The 27,659-nt window shown below is 38.0% G+C and overlaps 1 protein-coding gene and 1 pseudogene across 1 annotated transcript; one reads left to right on the top strand and one right to left on the bottom strand.

Moving 5' to 3' along the window:
* Positions 1-2,264: 2,264 nt before the first annotated feature.
* LOC136343504 (brachyurin-like) lies at positions 2,265-5,763 on the bottom strand. Its single transcript, XM_066290260.1, has 5 exons — positions 5,699-5,763; positions 3,831-4,039; positions 2,956-3,155; positions 2,532-2,711; positions 2,265-2,481 (listed from the first exon to the last, which is right to left on the bottom strand). Exons 1-5 carry the CDS (start codon positions 5,756-5,758, stop codon positions 2,318-2,320), a joined length of 813 nt encoding a protein of 270 aa, XP_066146357.1. The 5' UTR covers positions 5,759-5,763; the 3' UTR covers positions 2,265-2,317.
* A 7,395-nt stretch (positions 5,764-13,158) lies between these two features.
* On the top strand, positions 13,159-15,078 carry LOC136343766 (uncharacterized; annotated as a pseudogene).
* The last annotated feature ends 12,581 nt before the right edge of the window (positions 15,079-27,659 follow it).

Below are 27,659 nucleotides of genomic sequence, written 5' to 3' on the forward strand. Positions count from 1 at the left end.
TATAATCATAAAGAAAACAATTTTCTGTGTGGTGTTTGCTTTTATTGCCGCACCACGTATTTGGCGGATTAAATTTCCCGGATAAAAAGATTTTACCGGTTTAAAATGGCGCCAATTAAGTCCGCTAAAAAGGAACGTCTCGGCTCAGATCGCTTTATATTTCATCGGGCGAATTGTGGACGTTATCATTGGAGATTGAATGGGGAGGAATCTGTTTGTCTCTGCCACGACACTTGGACTTTTCAGTGAGAAATCGCCCTTCGCAGCAGCTCTATTAAGCGATTCAATTTCGCTTCGGATTGATCAGCCTCACTTTTTTTTACGTTTTGGATAATTGAACTCCAGACTGTCGATGTTTCGGTAAAATCGTTGGATTTAATCCAGCGCCGATCTGTATAGGTGCACATAACGCTACATGTTTTGTTCCAGGCGGCTTATAAAGTTTAATCCAGACGTGATGTGTTTCCTGTATATGCAGATTTTAATTGGAATTTACAGTTTTTGCTAAATAAACAGGTTGCGTATCAATGTTGTTTATTTCACAGTTAGGAAGCTTCCCAAACAAGGAAAGGTCATGCTCTTGCCTCTACGCTCTCTTGAAAAACTAAATCCCCACTTTCCAGTTGTCGCTATTTGTACCTGTCATTTACATACAGTATTCCATTAAAGCCGGCAAATCTGTTCCCGAACAAAAACCCTCTACAAATCCCTATAAAGCACACATATGTTCGGAGTAAAGTCTAGGGTAATCGGATAAACTAAGATATGGTCCTTCCTAACTTATTCGGGGATTCCAGCGATGCGTGTTGAATAAAAGAAAGAAGGAATAGGGACGAAAACATCGATGTTTGTTGTGTTATAATGCATTAATTCTATCAACGTCCGGGGTCGTCCTTTAATAACTTACCCACGTCAAAGGGCCTCCGCAATACTTTGTTTAAATTGATATATTCACAGCCACCGTTGAGCTAATGGTGAAGTGTTAATGAAATCCCTACAGGGTCTATTTAAATTAACAGCCACTAAATTGATTTAAATTCAATTAAGACTGAACGTTGGTTGCATACAAGAGATCTTATCTCTTCGCTGAAAGCCCTAGTCCAATTCGAACTCGATTATCTTTGTATTATTACGCAAAAGTTTCCTTATTCTGGCGCTTGAGGAAATTGAAGGCTTCAGCAGGTGAAAGTTGAGGCGTCTATTTCTGTTTCGCGTTCCTTTTGTCTTTGAAAGACATATAGTTTTTACGTGCTCGAGAAACCAATAACTACACTTTTTTTCCTTTTTTGGTTTGTTAATATGGAAGTTTGAAGTGGGTCCCTGTGTGCACAGATGTGGAGGTTTTAGGGCAAATATTGAACACACGAGAGCAATAACAAGAAGCAATAAATTTCAATATCTAGGTTCGCTTTATATTCAACACAATGTTCGCGAGCTGCTAAATTGAGCTTGAATTAGAAATTAGAAGGCACTATTTGTCAAGGCAAAAGTTTTGCTAATATGATTTATCTGAATGCTCGTTTTTCTCTGTCCATAAGCACCTGCAGTGCGCCACACCTGATTGACCAGATTTGAATTGCGCGTTGGCACGATTTATGGAAATTCCGATCGGACCGCTCAGATTTAATTTGTCACTCATTTCTCTCCTAAATCCGAATTTGATTTGAATGGTAATTTCCAAGACGTGTTGAATGTAACGCGGGTCGAGCTCTTGGTTTTTGGTTGTTCTCTTGATTTTGAAATATTATTAACCACTTTGTGTTGCAAATTTCTCCGCGTTCCAAAAATCCATTTTAGGCAGATTTAAGATACGAAGCCTCGAACAATGAGAAGTTATTCTCTAAACATTTTCCGGCGTTATTAAAGTTTAATATCGCGGAGTTGCGTTGTTTGTTGTGACGCGAAATTTATGAAGGATAAAATTTATAAATACTGAATGCGAGCGTCTGAAAGGGGTGTCAACAACGTAAAATTTATATTTCTTTAGACTTTCGGTTCCTTCCGTATTGAATAAAGTGCACAAAAGCCGTTTCTTTCCGTTTAAAAGTAAATTGTTATTAATTCTGATTTATTATGCAGCTGGGACAACAAACTCATATTATTGTGTGTCGCCGAGTTAAATCCGCCTCCGAGGCATATTTTTCCCTTTTTTCATTATTCATCTGGCGCACCACAAATAAACGTGACAATGAGATTAATTTCGCTTCACATTAAATCGCATTAAATAATTCGAATTGGGCATTTAATAAAAACCACTCAGCAAAATTCGATTTGTCAATGAAATTCGTTATTCAAACTGTTATAATGGAGCTTTAAATCAGATTTCCATATCAGTTATTTCGGCAATCCAACCACTGAATTCAGTGATCCTAGTAAATACTGTCGGGTAGCCTTTAGTGCAAGTGTTGGATCCGAAGGATACTATGCCCACTTGCTGGTTATCCACCACCAAGGGACCGCCAGAGTCACCATTACAGCCCCCTGAAAAAGATAGTTTTCGTCGAGGACGGAATGGAAGGGGAAATACAAACCTTTAATTTCAGCCCCAGAGGTGCAAACGTGAGTTCCTTGAATGAGGCCTTTGTAATAACCACCACAGTTAGAATTTTCGAGTACAGCTAAATTCACTGAATTTAGGACGTCGGAGACTTTGGACGCGTCCGTGGTTTTGCCCCAACCGGTTAGTACGCCCTTGGATTCGGCAAAAGTACCTTAAAGGAAAAACACGAAATTTAAAAAAATGGGCAAAACTTCGCAGCTCTCATCCAGCTGCGTGGAATAATTATAGTGTCGCAATGTGCAACTTTCCTGTTTTTATCTCATTATCTAGTAGCTATACGCAACTTTCCTCAGCTACAGCGTTTTGCCAGGAATTTAATTTAACAAACTACAAGAGTTTTGTAGGTACCTAATTATTAGAGCATTTTAATGCTGCTGCCATGCGAACGTACTTACCACTTCTTGCCAAACTCACAGGCCTGATGTATTTATTAAGCGTAACTGGCTCAGGAAGTTTAATTAAGGCAATGTCGTTCTGCAACTTCTGGTAATTCCATTCAGGATGTACACTGATATCTTCGCAGGTCACCCGATACTGAGAAGACTCGTTCTTGCGTATATCGTGTGCACCCAAGAAGACTTCGACCGACTTGGCCCTGCAAAAACCGGAGATGAATCCTCAATGCAGCAAATTTGAATTCGCTGTTAAAAGGTGAAACGAACAAATATTATGAGGTTTAAAATAAATCCAATTTCTCGCTTCTTAGATCCGGTATTGCCGGAGTCAGATAATCTCCAAGGAAAACTGTTTCAGAACTCACGTATTCGCCAACTAAAGTTATGAAGCTCTAGGTCGGGTTTTCAAATTAGGTGTCATTGTTATCGTCTCCACAAATAAAACTATTTATTAGCAGCTTTACTGCTCCCCCTCGAGACTGGAATTCTGATGCCTCAGCTACGTGCGAAATTGTATACATTTGAAGGGCCTGTTTGTTTTTAATAAAAATGCATTATATAAGAATTAAGTGAATTATATTTTCTTAGTTGGATTGGCGTCAGCCGGGAGCAGTGACGAAGATGAATAGCGGAAGCATATAATATAACTTCACAAAATATCTCTACTAAAGCTGCGGCTAACGAGGTATTCTGGCGCGAGTTAATTTATATTTGTGCTGGAGGAGGTCCCTCAGGTTTATGTTTCAAGTTTCTAAATGGGGTTTTCAAAGAAACCAAGCGAGCTTCGAACTTACAATATCCTCGCAGTTATTTCAGGTGGGATTCTGTTGACAATAGCGTATTATGCCTGGGTATAATATAAGACGAGAACTTACTTATCCATGCAGTGAGCCGCAGTTAAAATGTAGCTCTCGGAAATGAGCGAGCCGCCGCAAAAGGACTTTCCCCTGGCGAAGCGAATGAAAAGGGCGGCTTGATACGGCACCGAGTTGGGTTCCACCTCGGTGCCCCCGATGATCCTGGAACCGCCCGGGGGATCCCCTGAGGGCTCGACAAAAATGCTGAGGTCCGTCCATTCCTGCGCCTAAAAGGGCAATGACTTTTAACCCCTTCAGGGGCTCAATTCCAGTCAATTCAAATTTTAATAAAGATCTTCCGTATTTGCATGATATGAAAAAAATTAATTAAAACTTTTGCACTCAAGGGAAATAAGTGCTCATTTTTCGTCAGTCTATGTGGTGCTTAATCACCGTACATTGAGTCGATTCTGATCATCTTGTTTAGGTCAAACATGATCCAGTTCCTCGTTGCTTGCAATTTTTCCTTGGTTTGCTTGAATCGATTTGATTATACTATATCACAATTTTTGTTAATGTGTTTTATTATCCTGAATAGTCATTGTTTCGCCTAGTTTAATTACATTTAATGAGGGCTTTAGCTAAAATTGCTGGAGTTTGAACTGACGATTCTGACAGCAGCATTAGAGCGTCAAGCAGCCGCGGGTTTTCTCATGAAACATCTCATTTGATTTATTTCTATGAAATGACTGAGAAGTTCCCTTAAATTAATTAAATTTATAAAGGACCGCGGTTTTTTGAAATATTCTCAAAAAGCGCCATAGAATTCATCCACGGTGTGCCACGGTTGCGCTCCCTACGGGTAAATTTCGCAGATCGCGCAGGATTTGAGTTCAGTTATTTTGCCCGCCATTTTGCCATCGCTGACATTTCCGATTTTTATCAAACCTCATTCGACCGTTTCCCGTGCGAATTCCATTTACGGAGCCGACAAAATTGCGTAGATAAACACAGATTATGGAAAAATGAAGAGATACGAGTATTCTGCATAGAACCTCCGGTATGTCTGTCTCATTTCAATCAAAATAGCGTAATCGTGTCTCGGGAATTGAGTGTCGTGTCGGATCGTGCACCGTGCGCCCTGGGGAGAGCTTCAGTACATTCAACTATATTGGTTGATTTAGCAAAAACGCAGTCTAGAATCGGAAACCGTTGGAGAATATTGGAAAATTTTGGGCCTGAAGAGAGTTTTGAGTCGCAATTTTGGCGAGTTCTACTTCAATGAAACTCTGGGTCCACGTACAAACATGAAGAGTGACGAATGTGTGTTTTAGATGATTACGCGAACATATTTTATTGCAACTTTGTCACTCGTATATGGCTTCCTAAAAAAACGGCCAGAAGGTGTCTTTTGATTACCTGCGTCCTACGTCACTTTCGTTTCCTGCTTCCTGACTCTCCGAGCTGACGGGAAGCAGGAAAAAATTAATAACAGGGATTTTCGTTGGCTGATGCTGTTTTCGGTGCCGCATACTGAACAATAACTAGAAACTGTAGAGAATCCGGATTATCCATGCGTTGTCAAGTAAATTATAACCGTGCAAGATGATTTGAAGTTAACGATATTGATAATTAAGGAAGATTGTGCCAAGTGCCTTGTGCAGTGAACACAGTGCATCTCTCGCGAATTTCTCAAATTTTGTCACTACATTATATTTCGGAAAATTACCATAATCCATTAAGGCCCCATGCAAAATACCGCTATTTTTTACCTATTTTGTAAATCGGTTTTCAGGCAAATATTCGAACTTTAGGTACCCAATTCATTCACTTAAATCCAAGGCTCATTATCGCGTAGCCTCCGACGTACAAGAGCGTAGTGTTGTCTCAAAACAATAAATAAAATTTTCATAAAATTTGCCCTGTTTTCTAACCTCGAAGCTTACCGAACGTGCCGCGAGACCACAAAGAACAACAGGAAACAAAGTAACGCAGATTTTCCACATTATTATTGACACAAAATAACTGTCAAGACGTAGCAATTCTGCATTCGCTTTTATGTTTCCCCGCACGGCGTTTAATCAAGCAGCGATAACCCCCGCCTGGGAAAAGTAAGGCGTTTTACATAGGAAATTGTACTACGAATTTACCTGCAGATTATGGGGCGACCCGGTTTCGTAAACGACTACGATATTCTGATATGTCTGATATCGTCCTAAATGGCGTGAACGTTAATAAATCGGCTCTTATGCGAGAAGCGCATTTTTCCATGTCAAAAGTATGTGTTATTAGAGGAAAATGGCTTTTCGCGAGATGCACGAGAGACGATAAAACTGGGTAAATAGATCATTGAGTAATTTTAAATATTTATGGCGTGGAAAATAAATGGAGCTCTTCTGAAAGTAAATATTAAAATCCTCCTCATAACTAATCCGTTCAGAATGTAATAAATCTTGGGCAGCCCTAGTCGCTGACGACTGGGACAATACATCATTTCAGCATTTATTAGGTTTATGCCCGGAATCACGTTTCCGTTAATTTGCTAAATTGATTTTGGGTTCCTTATCCTCATAGGTTCATCACTAGAGACTTGAGGTATTCAAGAAAAAAGAAGATAAAAAGGGTTTTGAAAAAGTGCGTTGGATGCCCTAAATTGACCCCTTTTTCCTTTTACTTCGCACCTATTTTTCCATTCACAAAGAGACGTGATTGCTAGCGAAACTAAGACAAAAAAGTTTTTCCCCCATTATTCGCCCTCCGCTGTATTCTAAAGTGGCCACTCAGAATACATAATCAAAAGTTATTTCTCAAGCCTGACATTTATAACCCTTTTAAAATAATAGGGCCATTGAAATAATACTTAGAATATTCGCTTCTGGTTGTGAAAAGAAAGGACAACTTTGAATATCTTGCTCTGAACGTGACAAAAGGGATAAAAATGATATATTGTGTGCCATTGTTCGGATTTATCACCGGCGGTTGCGTTACGAAATTATCACAATGAGCTACAGAGATTGTCGGGAGTTGGAGAGGGAATTGAATTTAGCGAGGAGTTTAACTCATAATATACAAACGCATTAGTGGTGTAACTATCGATAACTTAGCAAGCCGATATCGTAAATTTCGATTGAGTAAATCCTGTGTTGTTTAATTGAAATCCTGGCAACATGCCTTTGAGTCTGGCTATAAATCGGTTGATGGACAATCGCTCTCGTTAGTTACGTCGGTTTCCAAAAAGTTCCGAGATTCTAATAATGCTTAAAATAATATAAAATTATAATTTTTTTATTTTATTTTACGGACTCCCCATTAAAATCAATGAATATCGATTTATTTCGTTTAAGTTGCGCCGCAGCGGCGTACCGTACTATTTTCAAAAATAGCCTTAATTGCCGCTAGAATTATTTTTTCAACTTTGGAATCACCATGTGCTGAACTCATTCACGTGACCTTGTTTAGGTCAAACGTAAGTCAGTTTCCCGGTACTGATATCGTCCCCTTGATATGCTTGATTGGGCTCGAACTGACTATGCATTACCATTTTTGGATGATGTTTTGCGGTCCGAAGTAGGTACTGATTCATTTAATTTAATTAGGTTTTTTAAGGGCTCTAGCTGAGACTGCTGCAGTTTGACCTGATGGCTCCAACAGCAGCATTAGAACCTCGAATTTTTCCATGAAATATATCATTTGAGTTAATCCTGTAAAAAAAAAAGAAACAGAAATCCTTTTATACGAATTAATTTTGAACTGGCGCACAATTTTCTGAAATATTCTCAAAAAGAACCATAAAATTCATCCAGCGTGCCATCGATGCATTTTCTACGGGCCAATTTCGTAAATTGCGCAAGATTCGAGTTCATTTGTTTTGACCGCCATTTTGTCATCGGTGAGTTTCCGTATTCACGCTAAACTTTAAACATCATCTATTCCTGTCTACTCCATTGTCAAGACCGACAAAACTGCGTAAATGGACAGTGAAACTAACAGTGGGTCATAGAGATCGTCGAGAGTTAGAGAGAGAATTTAATTTAGCGGGGAGTTTAACTCATAATACATAAACGTATTAGTGGTGTTAGTGTCGATAACTTAGCAAGCTGCTATCGCAAACTCGATTGAGCAAATCCTGTATTGTTTAATTGAAATCCTGGCAACATGCCTTTGAGCTGGACTGTAAATTAGCTGATGGGCAATCGTTCTCATTAGGTAAGTTCATTTCTACTAAGTTCTGAGCACATTTTAAGAATAGGGAACTAATTTATACAAACCGTTAGCTCCAGACGGTGTGCTCTCGAAGTATCCCGGACCGGTTCCTTCCTGGAACTGAGCTAGATAGTGTCTCCTAATGGCACGATAGGGCTCCGCAATAAAGCAGCAGTTTGCTTTACAAGTAATTTGCGAGTAATGTAGGATAACAGCTTTCGGGCTAAATCCGCTCCTTTGAATGCTTATTGTGCACCTTAGAAAACTCCTCTCCTCGATCCTTCTAAAGAGTATTTGCACATTTGAAATTTTAAAAATAATCCCATATCAAACGTCCTTAAAACCACTGTGAAAGCTTTCTAATGATTAACCGCGAGGAGCAGCGATCCATACGTCTCTGTAAATCCTTAGTGGATCGCTGCCAAGTTCTAATGGGGCACATTTCTCTTTACCGCTGTCAAACAACTGACCATAATTCATCCGTAAAATTTGCAATTAGTGGAGTACAAAGGGCTCGGAATAGGGTCGACGCAGTGGCAAGTACATATCATTTAGTTTTAGTATAAACATAGAAAGGCTCGCATGAGGGACAATGACTACGTAGCTTCCAATTATGAATTGGGAAAAATCCAGTTTTCGGGTCCTAAATTACAGAAACCGTCTGCGTTCTTTTTACAGATTTTACATCGTCAGCACAATGACGATAGCGATTACCACGTCGTCATTGCAACGTTTCCCCTTATAAAATGCGAGGTTTCGATTTTCAACAACCCTCCTCAGATTCACTTTTTTATGTTTCTTATCGTTGATACCGGTGGGTACGGATTTATCAATGAGATATGTCACAGTCCGTCGGCAAAAATAACCTAATGGGGCCAGATCTAGTGCGCGTGCCGGCCGACGTATATCTGCATTGTTAGTCTAGCCCTGTAAAAAAGGCTGAAGATCTGAATTTCGTCGCGTCCTGCTTACACCCTTTCCTGCCTAAGCTGCCAAATTGACACGTTCATTCACACGAACTTAGACCCCACGTGCCCTAAATTTGAACACTTTTAAAAAGCAAAAAAGCATGGCGTTTCTTCGATTCCTCACATCGCTTCATGTTCTCATCTTCTCTACGGCTTTACACTTCATCGCAATGAAAATTACTTATTAAATTTTCAGCCCAATCACCCTTACCGTTGAAAATTTTGCCCTTTATTATGACTATAAGATTGTTTTTCCCCGTTTGATATCCGTGCGAAACATTTCCAAGGGTGTAACGAATAATACGCTGATGTAGTCCCACAAGGGCATTCATGGTCTGATTATGTTCGGGCTTTATCTTCGATCCGATCAGTCGCGTATTAGGCTAATGGAATTTAATTCAGTTATAGCTGTAACTACGGCCTAAAGTTAGCGCGTGCTGCTGCAATATTTAATTAGGGCAAAACAGCGAAATTCGCAAATAGGAAACGAACAACGTAAATATGGGATGATTACAAAACGTCCTACACAGGAGAGCAACTTTGGTATTTATCCGAAACTAAAACGGGAGTTCGGTTTTCCCAGAGTGCTCCAGGCGAATTTGCCCTAAATGGTCGATTAAGTGATGAAGAACGAGGCTTCGAATGTTTTTAAAGAGGCATAAATTTCCTTGAGAATTAAAATTCCCTGTGGGCGACAATCTTATCAGACCACCTGGAGCGTAAGTTCAATTTAAATTCGATTACGCCTTGTCGTGTCGTGCAAAAAATGCATATCTTTTCCGGAAAAAGAAAATTGAAACTACACGTATACGCTACTAAAATGTGTGATAAAACGAATGATTTAAGGCGTTATTTGATCCTGAAAAACAAGAAAACATTCTTCATGTTAATGGAACTGCCCCCGACTCGGACTCAATTTTGCTCTAATCGAGATAATCTCATCTACATCCCCAACTTGGCTAATATCGCCAAATGCGCCCTCTTGGTTATGTCTTTAGTAAATTCCACCTAGCTAAGGGCCTGTTAATTTGAATAACTTAGCAGGGAATTGTCGATAGATCTGCACAACTCTTAAGTGGTATTAATCTCCAGAGATTCCATCTCTTTCTCTGGCAGCTTATCTGGCTAAGGAGACGTCAGTATTAGTAAAAGTTTATGCATTTTTGCTAACACATCCTATTTCCACTTACAGTGAAGACCCCGGAACGGTATCAGCGTCAGGCACATTTTCAACACTGTTTAGTTTTATTTATGGGCCTGCTTATCATGAAGGAGTATTTCCGAATATATGTGGTATTTGTGAGAGTTTTGCTGCACTAGTGCTTTAATTTGCCTGGTGAATTATAGCGCATTAGATGGGGAGACGTTAATTAATGGAAGGAAGCTTTGGCAAGACGTGCATAGACTTGTTTGCAATTTCCAGGAGCTTAGGGAGATTGTTAAAGGAGCAGAATTCAAAGCGATAGAGCTGAAGGTTGTAATAAAATCAAAGCTTTGCACGGGGGTTCGGAATTAAAAAGAAACGAGATTAATAATACACAATAAACTGTATTGAACGTGCTAAAGAGGGCATTAAGATTTTACAGGGCGGCGCACTGCATATAATGTACATTGATTTCATTAACGTCGAGCTGGACGTCAACGCCCTTAAAAACTGGACGTGGCCACTAATTAAAAAAAAGTCCCATTTTGTGGTCGCAATTAAGTAGTTATGCCATTTTGTCCTCGAAGATGTAATATATATAGTATATATAATATGTAAGAACGTCGACTGTTCTTATGTAGAATCGAAGTCAACTAAGAAAGCTACGTGTGTAGATATTATGTTTCACTCTTCCATATTTCTGCAGCGCAGGCGTGAGAGATATAGGTGTCAATGACGTCATGAGGTTGATTCTCGCGGAAACCTTTTTTTTCGCTATACTTTGGTTTACACTGTGTTATTGACTCTGATTTACACTCTGTATATGTACCCCCATTTTTACTTCCATTAGGCTCATTCATATGCGTTTTCTCATTTTTTATTTCATTCTTTGTTTCCAGTTCTGTCTTGTAAATTCTTATTTTCAGTGTCAGAAACACTCGATATTCTAGTTTCACCAGTTTGATTAACTCGATCAGAACACAACTGAAAGCTCTCAAATAATTCTAAAGTAACTACACCCAATTTCCAGCTCTCTCACATCGTCAACATATCAAGCTGACGTCGAGTTAGTAAAACTCTTAAGAAAGTATCACCTTACGCCCTACATTACTTACGTGTTTTCGATGGCTTTGAAAGGAAAGTTCGTAAAAAGCTCACAAAACGCAGGCCCTTGAGCTATGAAAGCTTTAAATGTCACGTTGTCGTCGCCTTGCTGGTACATTGGGGCTTATCTAATTTAAGATTGGCAGGGACCTTTCTAGGGGCGAATCGAAGGATATCTCTAAAGAGTAATGCTCAAAACAAAGTTAAACTAACTACGAAATAGTGGTGTGAAGATTTACAACAATGCCGCATATATAATTGTTAAATCTCTCCTTGGGGGCGCTTAATTACTTAGTGTCCGATCGTCTTAGGGTATAAATTTAAGGGATCCTTTATGTATATTGGTTGTGGATGGTTCAGTGTTTGCAACCTGTTGCCTGTTTGGTTATCGAATTAAATTTCGACGGGATATTAGATTTTGTAAATAAGTGGAGCTGCAGCGCGGCTCGTTGTTTTTGAATTAATAAGAACCATTAGATACAAGTGTTGCTTTAATGCGTAAAGCCACCAAGGGGAGAAATTTTCGATCTTCTGCACTGAAAAAAGATTGCTTCCTGTGATATTTTTGGTGATTTTACCAAACTTCCTGCGTGAATTTTCAAAGCAATCTGATGAACGATTAGTTCGAAAAATCATAAACAAATACTGCGAGGTTGAAACATTTCTTATTGAAACCGACTGTCTGATTTCGTCCTATTATACATACATTTCCTCCCACTGGATGATGATGATGAAACGTCAATCCTGAAAATTTATGTTAGTTCTTCAGGGCTACTACAGAGGGCGCGTTCTGCAGTGTACGAGGGGTATTTCCTAAGTAAATGTCTGCGAGGTTTTTCGAATTGCGTAACTACTTTATCGCCTTAATAAGTAGTATGACTCTCTTTCTGCACAAAGTGCCTAATAAATTAGCTATAATTTATATGCCTACAAATTCGTAAATTAATCAGCTAGTCAAAAAGCACGCATCAAAAACATAATATAATCAAATGATTTCTATTCCATACATCTCGGTTTTGAGACAATAATAGGCCCATTCATTTTAGTTAATTGGCATTTTAGCCAGCTTTTAGTTTGCATTCATTATGATGCACTCTCATCAATATAGAAAATGTTCCATATGCAATTACGTTATTTGAATTTAAATTAGTTCCGGCTAATCAAATTTCGCAAAGCAAATACGCGCTCATAGAGTCTTTGAAAGTTGGCAGAGCGGAATGAGCAAATGCAAAACTAAGTTTGCATGGTGGCGTTAATCCTTTTGTGCAACAAAAAATGCCTTTGTTCGGCAAAGAGTTTTGGTTTGCTGGAAGGAAAAACACAACCACGCCAGGTGATAAAACCAGATAAAAATAAGCATTTAGGGCTAAGAGTGGGAGACTCCTGTTCAACGCGTACATTACCCTCAGGCAAATGTGTCGGATAAAAGATAAGAATTGTCGGTTGGGGAGGGGTTGGAGGGTTTGGCAGGAAATCAGAACAGTGAAAGAAACGACTCAATTTTCTCCGCGACATTCATGCTAAAGTGTGTATCGAGGAGAAAAATACAATCTTATTTACTTCGCCCTAAAACTGGGACAAACTTGTTTTCAGACTAGCTCTAAATTTAGTGTCGATAGGTACGTGACGTCTTGAAGCACGTTTTGTTTGCTGTTTGCACTATTTACAAAAGTTTCATTTATATTGAAATTCAGTCATTCCACAGGTGGCATGAAAATATATCAAATTTTATGTTCGATACACTTACACGAGTTTAGATAATCAGTGATATATCAAATTAGTTTCCCATGATAAAGGGTTAATCTGCCTTTATTTTGGGGGCGACCTTTGTATTCAATAGTTTACTCTCCTTGTTAGGGCTTAGAAGATTTATGGTAGTCACATAACTCTTAAGCGTATGATGGGCACTTCTTTAATTTCAACTAAATTCACTTCAGCACCTGAAATTTCAGAATTTGAAATTCAGTATTTTTTAATTGCATTAAAAATGGCGTAAAAAATACTAGATACATTGGAAATACATGATATCCAGGTCTTAATGCAAGGACTAAAGGCCCCATTCAGAGCTAGGGGGCGAAATAATTTCAGTTTTTCAATTACTCATTTTTTTTACCCGTTTAACTAAATTCTAAAAGAGAACTTCTGTAGGCGTTGTTGGTAGGGGTTGAACTTGGATATTAATATGTTCAATGAGAAACTCAATTATTTCTCTCATATTCTCCTGATTATCTATGCTTTTTATCTTTACTAGAAATTCTGATTGAGTGTCGGGCAACTGAATTAATTGGTCTCTTGTTGATCGAAATCCTGAAATGATTCCACTCGATCTTTCCTGCAACCACATCGAAATGAAGCACTGAGAATTTAGCCAAACACTCTTTTTTACAAACTTCAAACAGTTTCAAATACTTGAATATTCCGCATTGCGACATCAGTCCTGATGCTAAAGATCTCAAGCCCTTAAGAGCCTGAGATTGGAAGGTTATAAACTAGAGGAAGATGAATTGAGGCACATAGACAAAATTTTGGACTGTTGCCAGTACCTCGAAGGTCTGAACATCCGAGAAGCTGACCAGACAAATAAAAGCATAGAAACCTTCATGGTTTTGGATGAAAGAATCAATGTAAAACATCTGCACATTTCTCGCGCGATTCTCAGATTTTGAGGTACAGCACGTCTGTTCTGCTCGATAACATACGAATACTAATAATACGAAACCAGAGCTTGGAAGTATTCAGGGTGGAGAAATGCGAGTTTGACGGCAAGTCTAAGCAAACATTCGAGCCATTAATTACCGTCAAAGCTAATAACAACGTTAACCTTAAGTGAAACAACTGCGAATTAAATCTTCTCGGAAATTTAATATTCTCTACTTTAACTTTAATATTTACTTGCTGGAATTAAGGTATTTAAGATTAAATTCAGTTGCAATTCCGGTAAAGAGAGACAGAATTTAGGCTAAGAAAGTGCGACTGAATGCTGTTGGGAACAGGAACAAATCGAAATCGTGACCGACACCGTCTAGTTTAAACTTAGTTATAAGTTATGTTGAGATTGTTATAAAATTGTGATGAGCTGAGATGAGCTTAATATGTATAATCTGAGTTGGCCTAAATATGTAATAGTTCATATACTTATAGACGCCAGTAACTATCTTGTAGGTATCTAAGAGCTCGCGGTTTGATGTTGAAAGTACGTATGAGCCAACAACTCGATTTTGCAGGCGTCTGTGAGCCAGCGCGTCCCATACTCGGGGCAGTGAAATTGTACACAAAAAACTTAAAATTATGATTTCATGGGTCGAGGCAAAGACCCAACTTGCGGGGCTCGAGGCTGGCTGCAAAACATCAAAATCCATCCCGCTGTTTGTCCTCTTCTCGGATTTGCTCCTCGGGTTTGTCACACAATTAAATAGGAGTAATTTTTACACATCTGCTGGATTTAATCAGCTACATATATTAACTGAAAGTTTTCTTTTATCAGAGATTCTGGAAACCTCCACAAAAATGCCAGCAACATTCATCCGGAGCATCAAATTGGTTCTGAAAATCCCAGGTAAGATCGTCCGGTCCCGGGGTTGCCAGCGACAATGCATTGATATTAAGATTTACACCGTGGACGAAGTCCTTAAATGCTGCTGCTAACTCCAGTAACAAACACGCGCAAGAAGCGTATTTTGTGTCTGAATGCGACCTTTTTCGGGAGTTAAAAATAATCAGGAACAGGATTATCCCGCTGACAGCAAAACCCAAAGCCCTAATCAATTTCGACTTTGTTGGAAGATATCCTCCTGTCTCCCATCTTGAAATGGAGCAAGGAATGAGGAGCTTCAAGAAAAAAGAATCCATAGAGGTTATTAAGGAAGTGGATAATACCGAGGACTCAAATTTAAGGCTGTTTGTCTGAACGTCTTTACAAAGACAAACCCCATTTCGAGTATTTTTTGCAGGATTATTCGTCGAGATTCTTAAATACCGCTCGGACGTATACCCATGCAGGCGCGATAGGCGTAAGTAGTTTAAGTATGAGGGTGGAGCCCTCCTCCACCCTTTTCCTGTTAAAGTAACCTGCATATTTTACCATATTTTACCGCCGAATAATTTCGGAGTGGAGTCTCTCTTTACATTTTCCCTTCACGCGTCTTTAAAAGGTCCGCCCGAATTTCGGCCCTTTTTCGATGATCTCATAAATGTGTTTCCTAAACAAAAGCATTAGATGATTAAAAGGTGGTTCGTTGGAATTTCAGATCATCAAATTACAAATTTACATTTATATGTCTCGACTATTTAAGGAAATATCTTGATGCGAGAGAGAAATCTCTCGATGAGAGTAAAATTCTTGGGAATGGCGATCGACGTTAAAATGACCAATAACAACTTACGTCATTTTAACGTCACGAGAGCGTGATAAAAATAACGCATTTCTGAAGAAGCGAAGCGGACCTTCTGAAACTCGTCTTAATGGTTCTCAAACGGGTTTGCTTCTTCAGAGACGAAGTGGCGGAAGTAATTAACTTCCTTTTGAATGATTGTGGCGCCTTCAGACTAACTTAATTCGAGCGAACTTTTAGGAAACTCTTTGCGGCCATTGGCAATTTACAATTATTCAACTTATCTGGAATGCAAAGAGTCGCCTCCATGCAGTTTTCCAATTAGAAACTATAAACCCGAACGGAATGACAAAGGAGGAGGGTAGATTACTGGGAAATTGCTCGCTTCTAGGAATTTGCTTTTTTACCGTGTTGCGAATACAATGATTAATTTGGAGTAGGGACGCTTGTCTTGAGGGCACAAAACAAACCTTAAAATTTTGAGCTTAGATGCAGGTAAAATCATTGCCAGCTTTTACGCGATTACCTTGGGAAACAACGCCTATTTACGACACCTACAAACCGGCCTGTTTCCCAACCATAATTTTTCGTCATGTTCTTGACAAACTCCCGAATTAAGTGTCAGCAAATGCAAAACTGTCGCTACCACGATGTAATAACTCCGTTCTTGGTCCTTCATCGTATGACTACCAATTTATGTAAGTCAATTTCATGTAAATTAAATCTGTTGTTTGGAAAGATAACAATGTTTTTGGAGCTCGTTCAGGCCTTAATGGAAGTTTCTGGAGTTCAGCGAAGTAAAAGACCAAAGGCCATCTTGGTAATTGTCACCTCACAGGAGCGGACGACGGAAAACAGAGGCGTAGGTCGGTCTGAGTCATTGGGAAAGCGCAAGTTTGTGTCGGCGTTGTAACAATTACTCGTAATTGTTTACAAAATGTGGGGACGTATGCGCGAAAACTCCTACATGCCAACTTACAATCACCCAAATAAAAATAAAACTTTTAACCTAATATATCACAACAATCAGAATAACGCAATATTTGTGAGCACAAATGGGCGACTGTACCTAGGCACGCTTGGCGTTTTTTTTTCCTTTTCAAGCGCGCCAGAAGTATTTGTTTTTTGGTTTCTTTATTACCCACGTGACAAGCAATGACGTATGTAGTATTCACGAACAGCTGATACTGCATATTGTCGTTGTGGCGGACACAGTGGTGACAATTCCAAATTTCGAGAATCAAAACAACTTTTTAATTATAATGATAATTGCGGTGCAATGGGACAAACACGCTTAATACATTTAAGTGCCTCTAAACCGCAGATATACAGGTGTTTTTTTATTTTGTAAATTAGCTTATACTTCAAAGAGAGGGAAGTTAATAGACTTCTGGCACGCAATGCGCTCTGACCCTGGTAACTTTTCGGCAGTTAGATCGATCGACTCGATGCACTGTTTTTCAACCTGATAGAGAGTTATTTTTCGGAAGTGTATTTGCGTCTAATACTCCTCGGCGTCCTGAATTTTAGACGCAATAAAAAGCTGGAAATTGCGGTGACAACAATATCTCTCCCTGGATTTGGCTGTCGGTATCGGGGCGATACTCGCTCGTCATAGCCGCATAGCCCCGTATGAGGACGCCACTTTATATTAACTTTCTGGAATATTTGAATTCCTTTTGGGAATTTCTCACTTGATGGGGAAAATATACAGAGTGGCACTACGCGCACTCCGAAAATTTTCTCTGATCAGTCGCATTTCCCACTCAATCGATAATAATTCTCAATAAATCTCCTTGACGGGCATTTATATTTCGCATACAAGACGAGGCGAGTGTGTAATCCATCTTCCGGATTCTCGACACTAATATGGCGGGAATTCGCAATAAGGGTCTCCAACCCAGCGACCAGAACAATGTGTTTGTCAGTTGGTACACCTGTATAAGTGACAGTCATTTGTCATAGTCCGCTTCGACGGTCCCGTATCTGCTTTGATCTCCTATCGGCGTAACGGCCACATACCGGAAACCTAATTCACTGTTCGTTTGGGAGAAATATGAGATATTCCTCCTTTAAGGGTTTTGTGCCTCGAAAAGGCACTTTTGTGCCCACTCGGCGGTGGGGTACAGCATCGAGGCGTGTTCAGATTGATTGCTTTCAGCAACTAACACGCCTTCGACCGTACCTGGGGGAATACACTTTAATGATTATTAAAATATGTAATGGGAGTTGGGAATAATTACATGCAACGCTCGATAGAGCGTTAAGCAAGATCAAATGTTGGGAATTAATTTCGATTTCCATATGGAAGTCGTTAAATCCATGTTCGTTGTCGCTAATCTTCTCTATCGGGGGCGCAAATAGATGAGGACAACAGACGGCATATTTGATGGCAATTAACTGCTGTAACGCTGTATTAACGCAGAGATAGACGATTTTTAAAACTCCATTAAAATTTCATTTTCCACCATGTAGGGGATGCAGCACAGTTACCCTTAGCTGCGCCACTGCCCGAAAAGGGTTTAAATAGGGCGCAAAAAGGAAGATAATTTCTATAAATTGCTGGGCCTGCAAATAGTGCAATGTGCAAAAGATTTTAGTAAGGAACACACCAAAGACGTATCAAGCATAAGGTATACAGCATAAGTATGGCACACTACAGCAGTGTGCAATACTTCCTGACACATTAATTTAAACTCAATTGGTTTGCTTTGTATGGCTGTAAGCAACATTACTGAAAACTCATGTGGCATGTCTTATGTGTTATGCATATCTGGTGTGCGACCGGGGTAACACATGGAGTAAAGTATTCATTAAATACTGTTCTGTACTTAGTGTCATGCACCTCTGGTGCGCATGACACATGAGACGCATGCAATGAAGTATGTAGTAAATACTGTTTGGAGCTGTAATACCACAAATCAATTTGATTTAAGTTGACGTCGCATGCAATGCTGCAAACTATTGTAGATCAACGCAAAGGCTGCTCTGGTGAATAATGTTACACGTGTATGAGTTTTTGCATTTACACTCAATTGATTGTATGGAATTTTGTTATTCAAATTACGCATTTACAGGAAATAATTTTATAGTCGCTGTGTCCAGTTTCTATCCATTAATTCCATATGTTTGCTACTACTCGCTTTTCAAACTCAAACCTCATGTTTTGCTTAATTTCTTCAATTATCTGCTTTATTTTGTCGTTATTTACGCTCAATTTCACTCTCTCTCTATCTGTCCATTTGAAATAATCCGTTTGACTATTTTGAATTGAACTTGATTTTATTATTTACTTCGTATTCATTGAACTTACTCCTGCGTAAACACTAAAAATTCCAACTTTAAAACACTTTTTTTGAAACGCTAATGACGTATTGCAATATTGAGCGCTATAAGCAGTGGCGGGGCCACAACCGGACGGCTCTTTGCGGAGCTCTCCTGCTCTTCACCGATCCGGAGTGAATGCACCATTCAATGGAGACCTCATATGAGACTGGAAGAGTCGATCCGATCGTTTACATAAATCGCGATTATTTTCCTTTACAACAAATCTTCAGAAGTCTGAAGATATATCGGCAAATCCGCGAGATTCCGCTTAAATAAATCCTTTCCAGACACAAACTTAGTTTAGCAGGACGCCGGAATTATTTTAAGAGGATTTGGGATTATATCAGGCGTTTTGAATCCTCCGAAGCGATCTCCTCTCGAATAGTTATTTTAAGGTTGGCGAAGTCTTTTAAGTTCCAACAAAGCGCATCTGGAAATATTGGGACAGGGATCTGCCTAAGGGATTATCTCATAATTAAGTTGAAATTCGATAAAGAAAATCTGAGGAAGTTTGCAATTTTGAGGAATTCGTGCCTGCATCGGCAGCAGAAAAACAGGGGAGGACAATGATAAGAATTCTCTGATGGATGCGCTCTCTTAGAGGTGTTGGCCATTTTTCAAGAAATTTCGCGGACCGAGTAGCTTTATTTCCGTCAGAGGCTTGAAAAATATGTTCAGGTATACTGCTGATTGAGATTTATGGTGTACCTGAAGACCCAGAATTCGTTCCTTCGCACATTTGCCCTTTAAAAGCTGGATCTGAAGGCGACTGTTTCTGTCATTAATTAAGATAATCAAATGAAAGCAACTCATTTTGCTTCCAGTAATAACTTTCCGCATTTGTTTTGAATTCCGTGGAGAATGTAATTAAACTAGCAATTACAGTTCCAAGTTTCAACGAAGAGGAGCTTTAAGTTTAGATAAGGAAAAGTCAATGGGAACGTCTTTGGAGTATAAAATACTTGGGAATTGGCAGTGCTGGTTTAATAACATTTCTTTATTTTAATCAAGGTTTTACCAGGGGCATTTTCGAGACTTATAAAGCGGGAAAAGAATGCGAAGTGCGGTTTGCGAATCGAAAAGAATATCTGAAAATTGCCTCGAATTTCCTGAAAAACTGTGAGTCGGGAGCAAAGGGTATTTAATCCTCGGTGTGTAACGTTCGATCTCTCAAACTGAACCAATTGACTATTTCGATGTAAATGAAGATGCGTGCGCGCATTACCGTTTCCGCCTATGGCCCGTCTTGCAAAGATAAAGTTTCCACCTAAACAAATGCATGCCATATTCACGTGATTTACTCAAAACGGGAATGTTGAACAGGACCGTACTCAGGCTAGTATTACACTACAAAAGTTTTTTAAACAAGCTGTTTTAATAAATTATATTTCTCAGCGACTACTACAACTAAAGTTAGTGCATCAAAAGAGTGTTGTCGGCTAAATCACTATCTATCTCGTAATGTTTGCAATAACCACCCTCCATTCAAAATGAACTAAATTTAACCCTGTGAAGCGCCCTTGCGCTCGTGGAATATTGGTCGTTCGGACGACACAATCAACCAATCAGCGCTGACCATATTAGAGATCACTCGTTTGATTTGTTTACATGGATACTTTATTTTCGTAAAACGAAGTATACGAGTTTCTGACAGATCAGTCAATGAATAGTGTTCATAGAAAAAGGGCGTGTTTCTGTCATTCAGTTTTTCGGGAATCGATATTTCGGTGGGAAGGAGCGATATTACATTTTTTCCGTCAGTCTCATATAAGGATTTAAATTGCCGATGCATTTTAAAATGTTTGAATTAATGTATACAAGGTGCCCCGAAAATGTACTGACAAACTTTAAGGGCTGGTGAGGGTCATGAATACAACCCTTTTTCTTTAATAAACATGTGTCCGCAAAAGTGCTATTAGGGCTGTACAGCACGTAAAATATTTTAAGTTGTATCATTTAACTAAATGAATTCTTGATTTAATTAGACACTTTTTTGTCATAATCAGTTATTCCAAAGATGTCACTTTTAAGACATTATCAGGTATTATTTGTGCATTATGATTGTTCAGGCATAGGCAGAGTAAGTTTCATTTTGTTGATTTTTAAATTAAAATCTAAATTAAAAATTAACGTTAATTTCTCATATAAAAAACTTACCACTATGCATCGACAGATTGAAAGAACTTCTGTAGTCTGGGCCGCGTGTTCTCCTAATCTCAACGTCCTGGATTTTTTCCTTTGGGATTATCCCAAATCTCTCGTGTACGAAACACCTATTAGTAATGAAGAAGATTTATTAGCAAGAATAATGGCCAATTGCACACATCTAGAAGCGATTCTCGGATTATTCCAGAGGGGTGCGCGAGTCAATGAAATGACAGGACAGTCTTTGTATTGACATCAATGATCGGCATTTAGATCGATTACTGTAGGCTATCGCTTATTTATTAATAAAACAATATCTAACTGGAACAAAAAGTGATTATAATGACCAAAACCATAATGCCTTTTTTTATCAAACGACTCATTTGTGGGCATATGTTTATTTAAGGAAAAAAAACGTTGATGTCTCCCACTAGCACTAAAAGTTTGTCGGCTTATTTTTAGGACACCCTGTATTTTTACTAGATTTTTAAGCATGAAACAGAACAACAAATGCTCTAGCGACTTGCTGATGACAGTTCGAACGACGGGGAAGATTGAAATTCCCCGTTAGAACAATTATGAAAAGATTAACCAGAAGAACAATTGGAAAACACCAATTTGAAGCGAGACATTGCGTAAGTTCACAGGGAAGAAGTTGGCTCAGCGAATTAGGTACCGCACAGAAAATCTTATTTTATATAAAAATATGGCTCAAAATGGCGAAAACATGTTAAATATACGTTAACAAACTCGTTCTATCGAATATAGTGCCTTACCTACTAGACGCTAAAGGCGATATTAGATGTAAGAAAAAGGCTTCTGAAATATGCTGTAATCCACAAAATCCGCAATGACATTGAAAACCAAGAACTGGCTTACGGACGTTGCAAAACATGTTGTATAAGCAAAATAGGAAAAGAAAGTTCAGATGTTTTAAATATTCGTAGTTCCTTTGTCTAGAATATTTTAGAGGAATATGTGAAAATTACTACCGAAAAAATAACCATCAAGATCAAGATTCTGATGAGTAAATAATTCCAGTAATCTGTAAGCGTTTTAAATTCGATCACTGAAGTTTTTTCAACTTTAACGAATAAAATAAAGTTTATTTTTCTTATTTATCCAAATTATTAATTTTGTTTACGTTAATGTTATCACGTTTCTCTGCTATTGAATATAATATTTTTAAAATTATTGTATTTTGTTTCGGAATTTTCAGCGACAGACAAATGTATACAATTTCTGTTAATATATCTGGATATGTTTAAAAAGGAGTCATTGACTTGACTCTAACAAAAAAAAATCCGCAAATGCTGTTTATTTTATATGTAATATCTAGCGGTCCCACTAACCAACGTTACAGGAAATTCATTCCTACGCCACGTTACAGGAGGAGAATTAAAAGAGTGGTGAATACGCGCGTCCGACCGTTTACGCTATGAAATTATGCTCGAAATTTGTATACCGTGTGTCCAGGCGAACACTGGACATACAGGACAACATGGGAAATTGGTTTAATTTTTTTTGCGCCTGTACGGATTATCCAATTTGAAAACTTTTACATGCAGGCCATAGTACATGAAACCGCCCAATATTCCGCAATGTTTTAAATCTTCTAATTAAAGCCATTTTGGCTCAACTTGCCTCCAAATGAAAAAAATTTGAATGTCCCGTGTAATCGATCTGGGCCACGATTGGTCAGAGACAAGGTCAGAATTAAACGAACACAAAATTGCCAACAATATAGGACTAAAAACCCCATGTCTAGTATATTTATGTTTTTTTGTTTGACCTTTTATTTAAATGTAACAAAAAAAGGTGAAAACAAATAAATTACACAGTTACCTACATAGTAACGTTCAACCACACAAAGTAAATGAACAAAAACAAAAAAACTTTAACATTATTTTCAAAAACAGCAACACCAATTACTCGCAGGGACCCTCGATCAATCTGACCAATTGCGACATCGAACGGTTACGCGGGACATTCAATTTTTTTTTTAATTTGAAGCCTTTTGAGCCAAAACGGCTTCAATTAGGAGACTGAAAAAATTGCGGAATATTGGGCGGTCTTGAGTATTATATGATATGAGTATATATGATCTCAATGTAAAATTCGGATAATCCGTGCAAGAGCAAAAATATAAATAACGATTTCCCATGTTAACGTGCTAAGTCCGGGGTGCGCCCGGTATAGCATATTGAGAGGATAAATAATAAATTTCTTGCAACGCAAATTGCAAAAGAAACTAATCAGCAAACGATCCATCTGATGCGAAAATAATTATATTAAAATTAATAACGATTGAAAGTGGATGCAAAATACTCACAAAAATATATTTTCCCGAATTATCGAGTGGAAATATCGAGTGTCAAAATTAAATGAACAAATAAAAACATTAAAAAATAATTAAGTGCAGAAATAATTGTCTGTTATTTCTGCTAAGCCGCTTGAGATATTAAACTCTCTCCAAACGAGTTAAACCGCCTTGCCGCCAGCGAAATCCGCTGTCGACTTGTCGTGAAAATTCCCGTGCAAGAAGTCGACATAATGAATTATCTAAAAAACCTTATTCGAGCTACAAAATATAGAATTTTGTTTTTAAATATTTACATTATTTTATACTTACAGCGGGCACAAAAATTATCCGTACATTTTGAATTTTATCAGTAGAACTGATATAATAATCTCTATTAAGATTATCCCAATTTTTCTTCGTTGCAATATTAAAATATGGCACAGGAAAGAGAACACGTACGTATTTTAGCAAGGATATCAAAATATGTATGTACATATGTAAGGCTGATCCCAGCCAGTCCGGGACCCTGGGCGAAATTTTTAATCGCCGCCCACCTGTCCCAAAAAAATTGCCGCCCAGGAAAGTCCGCCGCCATTCTGGTGTGCCGCCTTGGGCCGTTGCATCAACTCGACTTTCCCCCCTTCAAAAGGACGGAACTGTACATACAGGGGGTACGTTTAACAGCCCCTCCGACTTTTATCAGTTTATTTGTGGTTTCATAAAAAAATCGATTATGGGGAAGTACATGATGCTAATGAAGATAGATTTTTAAATTCAAGACAACCCTACCGGGCAAAAAAGCGGGCAGTCAAAAAGTGTAATTATTTTAATTGGGATCACTTAGTTTATAAAAACTCACCATGCTATTTGGAAAAATCGAAAAAATTGAAGTTGCAAAAGTAAAATTAACGCTGTTCTTGTGAACTTCCTGTGTGTATATTTGGCTAAATGAGTATTTGCGCCTCCTAAAAGGATCTTACATGAGAATCCATTCTGAAATTACCTGCCCAAATCTAACTTCAGCTAAATGTCATTTTAATTTTTTTATGAAAGCACTGCAAATATCTAAAATAAAAAAAAGGAATATCCTCGAGTGGCTGCATTGCAGGGTAAAAAAACTAGGAACTAATAAAAGATCAAAAGAAGGTTTTTCGAGTGAAAAATTGCAGATGATACCATTTAAAAAAGTTACACTTTCTGAAGCCACGTTTTTTTGGGACACTTGGTAGGGTGTTAATTTTAAAATTAACCTTCATTAACCTCATATATGTTTTAATTAGAAGTTTTTTTTATGAAATTATAAATAACCTCGTAGAATCCGGGGAATGTTAAACGGACACCCTGTATATGTAGCAAAAAAGTATTCGTACATTTACTCTCAGGTAAAACGTAATCAAATAACAAGTATACACAAATGTATTTATCGATACTTGTTTGTTACTCACTGAAATTGTAACATTCTGTAATCATTGTGGCATTGAACAAACTAAATTTTTAGTCACCTCTTGAAGGATTAAGGGTCATTCTTCCAGAAGAACTTTTCGGAAAGCGTCTTTACTCCGTCTGTAATGCCTCCTACTTTGTCTCTCGAAGTGTAGCCGCAAATTCTCAATAGGATTGAGGTCTGGAGACTCTGGAGGCGATTTTAATACGTGGGAGACGTTATACAGGATATGATGTAAATAGACTCATTGGATCATAGACTCAGGTGGCAAAGTTTCACATTTTCTTTAATATTTTTCGTTTTTTTTTGCGTATGCTATAAGTTACATTTTTGAAACTTTGAACATGTATTTTCTTTAAGACCCTTCCTAATAAAATGTCAAAATCATCGGTAGCTATACAGAGTGTCCCAAAAGTAATAGGACAAAAGGTAATGGCAGATTCCAGTCATCAAAATATTAACATCTAGCACAATTTTATTTTGAAAGTTAATATTAACAAATATATGAGATGTTAAAACTTAAGTTTTATTTTTGATTTTATTTTATATCTTCTCAGTATTTTAGTCTATGGTATTGAAATTTAGTATTCGGAGATTTTTGGACGTGACAAACCAATTAGTGCTGCCGGTTTTATTGCAGCTAATAGGACGCGCCACTTGAAACACCCTTGGCCATTTAAAAGGGCTCTAATTTGTTTCTACGGAGCCGTAGTAGTCCCATTAATAAAATATATTATGTTTAACATTCTAGAGGAAAAAGGTATACGTGTTAGCAGCCTCAAAACTTGAACGTTTTTGAGATTTTTGCTAGTTTAATGCTTGATAGGCGTTCGTACGTTTGTATTCTTGAATAGAGCCGAGAGCTGGCGAAGTTAAACGAAGTAAGTAGGCGTTTGTTTTGTTTACATGAGCGCCATCTTTAAAGTTGTCAAAGTTGCTATACATTTTTTCTTTAAAATTGGTTGATATTGAAGTTTTTCTGTTATGCCTGTTGTACATTATATAAATATCTCACAAATGGTCAAGTTTGAGATCACCAGTAACTATATATTTCTAATTTAAAATATTAACGGAATAATATTATTTTATTAATAGTACTGCTGGACATGCGCACAAAAAAAACTTTTAATCTGCCAAGACGGTTTCAAGTGGCGCTCCCTGTTACCTGCAATAAAACAGACAACACTCAGTATCTTTGTTAATATTAACTTTCGGAATACAGTAATTGCGCTAGATCTTAATATTTTGATAGCCGAAATCTGCCGTTGCTTCTTGTCCTACTACTTTTGAGATATCCTGTATACATGGTGTTATTTTTTTTGGGTTATGTAACATTTAATGTTTGGTATTTTTTTTTGGAACACCCTCTGAAAATTTTGATACCAAAATTAAATTTATTCTCCAATTCTTTCGAGATTTGGTCTCTTGCAGCAATTTCGTATCTTCCCGCGTGTTCGTAGAATTTATAAAAATATCTATCGATGTAAATCAAGAAGGTCTAGTCTACATATTCCAGTGTGTAATCTAGGATGACCTAATGGCTGAGTTTCAGCCATTTTAGTAATTTAGCCTTTTAACGTTTTGCACTTTAAAAAATTTGAGTCAAGAGATACATAAAAAAAAACGCAAAATATGAGAAAAAATGAGAACGTCTGCTATCCTGTATATTGAAGGCGGTGCGTTTTTCACCATGGGTCTATTGGCAGTTTTTAAGTTATTTTGTAGAGTATTACCGCCCCCTTCAATATTTCCATGATGATATGTTACACCCTGTATAATAACGATTGTTGAATAAGTTTAGGGAAATGTTTGGAGGAGTTTTTTTGTTGGATCCAAGGAACTTCGTTAATTCTTAATTTTAATGGCACACTGTTCCAAATTTTCACTTAACATATCTCAACACATAAACCTATCCGCAGTTATATCACTAAAATTAAGATTTCCAACACCTCCTAGAGACATATAATCACAAAACCACTTGACTTCCGTCACCATTCTACATAGTGGGTTTTAGATATATTTTTTTAGAGCCTCACCTGGTTCTCTCCACATGGAAAAACGTTAGTCTGATGAAAAAATATTAAAGTAACTTTCATTTGAAAATATTACTTGATGCCAGAACTCCGTTGACTTATTCACGTGCTCCCTTGCAAATTGAACTTTCTTATTGCGAGTGGTTTCATTAATCCAAGGTTTTTCCTGGCTACTCTGTAATGGGATACAGCTTCTTTTAGAACATTTCTAACAGTTAGGGTAGTTACTCTGGAGCGAACAGCACTTTCAAGATCCCATGCGAGTTTTGCGGTACTAATTGAAGGATAATCTTTTATTTTACGAACAATAACGTTGCGTTCCGGTTCTTTATTGGTTTTCCTCCACGGACACTTGATAGGACATCTCCTGCATTTATAAAATTTGTTTATAAAATATTAAACGGTACTATCAGCTTATTTATAGTTTTTGTAATATTATGTAATGAATTTCCTTGTATGCAGGGGGAGGTCAACAATCCGAGTAAGCAGATCAAGACTTGATTCGGTCAGTTTTCGAAGCATGTTAATAGTTAGTACTGCAGTTAAATTATTCAGCACGCAGGACTCACTAGCTATAAACTATTAATGCGAAGATTGAAAACTTAGAGCGAGTAAAAAATAACATAAATTTATTTTTTGTTTTGGTGTACGATTACTTTTTACACCCACTGTGATTTTTGTCTTCAAATGAGGCGCGCCCAATGGAACATGCTTTAGAATTGTAGTCAAAATTTTTGCACGAACGCTCAGTGTAGTTAACGATTTTCGGTCTTATTTTTTTTACGAAAGGCACTACGTATTAGTACTCTTATGACGTGTTTTTGTGGCTAGAGATGCGTGTCGCGCTGGCGTGTTGAAAATGTCATGTTGACATAATTTGGTCCGATTTCGCCGCCATTAAGTATC

The sequence above is a fragment of the Euwallacea fornicatus genome, chromosome 15, assembly GCF_040115645.1.
Source record: "Euwallacea fornicatus isolate EFF26 chromosome 15, ASM4011564v1, whole genome shotgun sequence".
Classification (NCBI taxonomy): domain Eukaryota; kingdom Metazoa; phylum Arthropoda; class Insecta; order Coleoptera; family Curculionidae; genus Euwallacea; species Euwallacea fornicatus.